This window comes from Anarrhichthys ocellatus, unplaced genomic scaffold (assembly GCF_004355925.1).
Source record: "Anarrhichthys ocellatus isolate YVR2014 unplaced genomic scaffold, GSC_Weel_1.0 scaffold3336, whole genome shotgun sequence".
NCBI classification, from domain to species: domain Eukaryota; kingdom Metazoa; phylum Chordata; class Actinopteri; order Perciformes; family Anarhichadidae; genus Anarrhichthys; species Anarrhichthys ocellatus.
Genome location: NW_022283310.1, coordinates 1 through 5,801, shown reverse-complemented (window position 1 = coordinate 5,801; position 5,801 = coordinate 1). Strand labels below are relative to the sequence as shown.

At 41.4% G+C, this 5,801-nt stretch overlaps 1 protein-coding gene across 1 annotated transcript; it reads right to left on the bottom strand.

Annotated features, from left to right (window-relative positions):
• Positions 1 to 674: 674 nt before the first annotated feature.
• Positions 675 to 5,261, bottom strand: LOC116378896 (ATPase family AAA domain-containing protein 3-like; the record flags this gene model as incomplete). The annotated part of the gene is made up of 10 exons (XM_031840802.1): positions 4,986 to 5,261; positions 4,114 to 4,190; positions 3,911 to 4,012; positions 3,732 to 3,791; positions 3,530 to 3,599; positions 2,050 to 2,215; positions 1,814 to 1,883; positions 1,498 to 1,653; positions 913 to 969; positions 675 to 800 (listed from the first exon to the last, which is right to left on the bottom strand). Coding segments are annotated over exons 1-10 (1,080 nt in total), but the record flags the coding sequence as incomplete, so codon positions are not given.
• Between the last annotated feature and the right edge of the window lie 540 nt (positions 5,262 to 5,801).

Below are 5,801 nucleotides of genomic sequence, written 5' to 3'. Positions count from 1 at the left end.
ATATATATATACATACATATATACATACACACATGCATATATATATATACATACACACATATATACATACATACAGATATACATACATACATATATATATACACATACAGATATACATACATACAGATATACATACATACATATATATATATACATACATATATACATATATATATATACATACATATATACATACATATATACATACATACATATATATATATATATACACACATATATACATACATATATATATATACATACATATATATATATATACACACATACATACATACATACATATATATATATATACACACATACATACATACATATATACACACATACATACATACATATATATATACACACATACATACATACATATATATATATATACACACATACATACATACATATATACATACATACATACATATATACATACATACATACATACATATATACATACATACATATACATACATACATACATATATACATACATATACATACATACATACATACATATACATACATACACACATATACATACATACATACATACATACATATACATACATACATACATACATACACACATACATACATACATAAGGTCAAAAAACAAAAAAAATTAAAGAAAATCAAAAAGGTGTTTGACCCAGCCGTACCTTGGCGAAGAGTGTTTTTCCAGTTCCAGGGGGTCCATACATCAGGATGTTTCTGTACAAGCCGTTGTTCTGCCGGGTGTTGCGAGTGGCGATGGCAACGTCCCTCACACGTCCCTCCAGAGCTGCCTTTGGGACCCACAGCACAACGACAGCACTCAGCAGTTTTTCACAAAAGTCATGAAAAGAGTACACGGATGGAAGATATCCATACAAAAGCCAAGAAGAGTAAATGACTCACGCTGAGCACCACACCCTCCAAGGCGTCCTGTGGCCTGCTTCTCAGACGCTTGGTAGTCTAGAAATGACGAGAACAGAGGGAATTGTATGGTGACAAATCGTTTAACAGTTAGTCACAGGAATTATATCTGAAATCATAGAAATGGAATTTCTAATTACCATTTAACACTTCATTACTTATGAGTGACTCTTCCGCTCTGCTTTAGACAATTTCAAATGTTCCGTTTCTTGTCTGTTATACAGATTTTGTGGTGAACATGTGAGAAATAACCAAAAGCAGTCCAGAAAACAACTTACATCATTCAGCACACATCCGACCCCACCGTTGTATCTTGGTGAATGTTCTCATTCATTTTACACACTCCATTCGTTCACTTCCAAGTTTTTGCCATTTTGGCGTTACGCTCTAAAGTCGTCCCACATTCAGCTCATTGGGCGGGATTAGCTGGATGCACGGCAGACGACACATGAACAAACAAATGCATTGAAACAATTTGTTGACAGACAATGAATTTCCCATTCTTGTGTAGATGACCACATCCACACAATGAACGGTAAAAACGGGAGAATTAGGATGTCGTTTCACCTTGATTGGGTGTTTGATGGCCTCAATGACGGTTATCCTGGAGGTCTCTCGGACCAGTGAGGGTTTGCCCAGACGAGCCTCTATGAATCGCCCTGCCACTGCTGTGGCGTTCCTGGCCGAATACACGCCTGCCGCCAACAGGGTCAACCCAGCGACCTGTGAGGGTGGGGGGGGGGGGACAGACAAGAAGGCAAACACACATCTTCAAACGCGCTGTACAGCATACCAAACATGAATGCCGCTGCTTCCCATAATCCTCTGCAGTCCTCCTGTGGTGAAAATGTGACAAAGCGTGACAGGTCTGACATGGATTTACCGTGGCTGTGAGTTTGTCATAGTCAGAGACGAAGGCCCTGAATCCCTCCCCGAACACCGCTCCCGCCGTCCTGCCAGGAACAAAAATGCAATTATCACACCGACTGCCTCCACTGTGGCAGCCGCACTCGCCGCGCCGCCCTCTGGGATTTCACTCGCAGCTGAGAGAGACACTGGGAGATAACATGCCAGTTACTCGAGAGGATTAAGGAAAGTGGGAAGTAGTTTTGCCCTCACTTTATAGATTCCAGGACAGTTTGTCTGTGTTCGGCAGCTTTCAGGCGGATCTGTTCCCGGATCAGGTCGGCGTTCTCTCTCTCCACCTGGGCGCGGGCTTTGGCCTCCGCTTCCACGCGAATCAGGTCATTCTTACGTCTCAGCTCCATTTCATGTTCAATGGTAGCTGGGAGCAAAAGAGGCAGATATTATTAACTGCACGCTTGGTATGACCACTTCTGACAGGGCTGAGAATTTGACCTACTTTAAATCAGTGTGGTTTCACTCAACACTGTGCCACAACTAGATCAAACTGATTTATAAGACACAGCTCCTTTGAACTACTTTTAATATGGAAAACCTTTGCATTTTGCACAGAAGGGGCTGTTAATATAGAATTCCCATCAGTCTTATAGTGGCCTATATCTGACTTCAAAGTAGTAAATAATGGCATTTTCTAACTTGGGACATAAATGTTTCCATGAAAATGCAAACAAATCTGACTTATTGACAATTATTGTTGTTGACTGTTGAGAGATTATATATATATATATATATATATATGCCTTTTCCTTGTTTATTATTCTGTTCTATTGATGTGTCCGTCTACTCCAGTTGTTTTATTTCTGAGCGCAATTTTAAACTCTGTAAGAGAGCGTTTTTTGGTCAGTCAACCCTACCATGCATGTAGGGTTGAAGATAAAAATTAAAGTAATGAATTTATTGCCACAGGGTGGCGGAGGAACCAGCTGTAAACAACGACACCAAAATATCATCATATAATTATGTTATTTAGAGAATGTGTGCAGTCGCTACTCCGATATTTACTCTTTTTTTAAGTTTGGTCTGGGACTCGACCAACTCATCCGTCTCCTTAGCAGCTAAATGCTCAACTGTTACCACCAGCTAGTCACTGAGTTAATCTGTCTGCTGTTTAGAGCTGTCCAGTATTGTCCAGTTAGTTGTATTAGAGCTGCCTTCTGCGGCTGGTAATGATGAGAGCGGTGAGAGTCAACCAAAACAGTAACGTTGTGGACTGAAAAAAAGAAAACAATGAGCTAACAAAAGGAGCCTAAAAGCTCTGCAGAGTTGAGGGACACTGCACAGTCAGGAGATAATTCTCTGTGGGTGCTTCACTGGGATCTCAAATGAAAAAAGAACTCTTTGACTCAATGCAAATCTATCACATTAGATACTAGAAGAACATTTATATTTTGTGTCTTCAAACGCCACCGGGTTGTGTAGTTTCTCCCAACACAGAGTACAGGCCCAAGGGAGTCTTTAGTGAGTCACAAATCTCACAGTGAGCCATGTAATCTCTGAGTCATCAGTAATGACCAACAACCTTATTGACCCCCTGCGGACATATTATGGTCATTCTCTGCTTCGGAGCAGTACAAATCCCCCTTATTGCATCTGTAAGTAGGCTAATAGAGGAGGTTTTTTTTTTACATGGCATTGTGATGAATAACCAAAGCGTGCATTTGGTTTTGTCTTTTACATTTTCTCATGGCCTCTTGCTTCACAACTGATTCCTCTTGTTTGCGAAGGTTCTCCTCGTTGAGAAATTGCTGTGGATTCAAACAAAAAAAAAAAACGTATGATAAATGCTCTGTTCAGGTGTTCATTTCAAGTTTTCCTTTAAAAAAAAAATAAATAAAAAATAAAAAATTTTTAAAAAATAAAATAAAAAAAAGTCTTACCTGTTGCCTGAGCTGATCATCGTACCTCTGTCTGGCAAGTTTGTCTTGATATTGTGCCCTCTGGAGGCGATACACAAAATAATGAGTTACCTTCGCAGGTAAACTCTCGTAGGCGGAACATGTGTTTTACTATCAGAAGAGTGTGTGTGTGTGTGTGTGTAAAGTGTTTATTTCCATACTGCATGGTTTTGCTTTGTCTCCTCTGCCAGTGTTTTGCGTCTCTCCTCGCCCTGCAGGTGGATCTGCTCGCCCTTCAGCTGCTCCACAGCGGCTTCATATTCCTGTTGGGAGAGTTTGGTTCGTGCAACGCTTACTGTGACATCATCACGGTTTAACAATTACCAATACTACTCATCACACAATCACATTTCCAAAAACCTACCTTCACTTTACTCTGATGCTCCAGCTGAACAGTCTGCTCCTGCATACGAGCCAGTTCCAACGCATCTTTGGCATGTCCTGTTCAAATACAAGATAAAGAAATAAAAACAGTGAGTGGTGCTGCTTTATTCATTCATTTAAATCTCAGCCACGAGACGATATAGTTACACTTTTGGGTATAACATGCTTTAAACTTTGCTTGGCTAACACTGGTTTCAAAAAAACAAAAAAACACCCCTCCCCCCCATACAATGAACAGCAGTATGTTCATCTGCACATACCGACATTAAGGGCATGACATAAGGGACAGGTGACGGGATTGCGCTCGCGGGGGACACTTTGTTTCATCTGTGCTCGCTGACACGCCCACCAAATCTCAGTAACTTTGGGCAGACTGCGTGGAGGTCACATAGCTTATTGCACGCACACTTGTAGCAACTTGGTAAGAAACTCTGCAGCCTGATTTGTTGCTTTCTCCCCCTCAACCGAGACAAAGGAGCACGTCAAACTTTATTTCAAACCGCATCAGAACTATGTTACAGTTTTCTGACTCAGTCTGCTCACAGCACATTCAAATAGAGTATTGTTTCTTTAAGATGTTGAATATATTTAAATGTATATTGTCCTGCTAAATGCCGAATTAAAGTAATGACACACTGTTTAACAGACACACAACACGATATTCAAAGTCTGCACATTTGCTCGTAGAAAACTTTCAGCTTGACGTTTTTGAGTGGACTTCGGTGCGAGGGACTCTCCTCCGAGAAGAACATAACGTACTAACATGGGAAATTAGGTCTGGTCCAGTAAAATATCAGAAATAATGAAAGAAAGCACGAGCTATGATTTAATTCTGGTACAATTAGTACGCACGTGATTTGTCGAGGTCCTTTGCAGCTTTTGCAGCTCTCTCCAGCCCAGACGGGTCAAAGTTACTCCACTTGTCCCCGGGTTTTTCTCCCCGAGAGCCGCCTCCTGGTGCACCTCTGGTCCCTTCAGCAGCGGCTGCTGTCTGCTCCTCCAGCGGCGGAGCACCGGAGCCCTTTCCCCAGCCGAAGAGCCACGACATGTTGCCTTGATAGCGTTCAAGCAACAGGCTGTACCTGCTGTACTTTGTTCCAAAGACTCCACTGTGGTGGTCTAACTAGTCCATGCTTATTCTTCTTCTTCTTTCTTTTGTTTAATAGCAGGTGGCCACTATCGTGAAATGTGCATTACCGCCACCTACTAGGCTGGAGTGTGAGCTAGAGTTCCTTTAAGACAGGCATGTCCAAAGTCCGGCCCGAGGTCAGATTGTATATGGCCCGCACCTTCTGTCTTAAAATGCATTGTTTATGGCCCGCCAGCACAGTCAAAACGGAATGAATAAATCATACCAATTCAACATGCAATTCCTCTTTTTACCTCATGGTGGCAGCACCACTCTGTAACTGTCTGACTGTTTGAAATTGGCTCTGACCCTTGACCTGTCATGTTACGGCAAGTAAAAAAAAGGAAAGTCGATAATGAGGGCCGCCGCTTCCAGGAGAGGTGGAGGTCGCAATATTTTTTTCACCGAAAACCGAAACAACTGTGTCTGCCTAATTAGTCATGAGACTGTTGCCTTGTTTAAGGAATATAATGTAAAGAGACACTACGAGACCAAACATGCTAATGCTACAACAAGCTATCAGAGCGACCGAGCTAGAA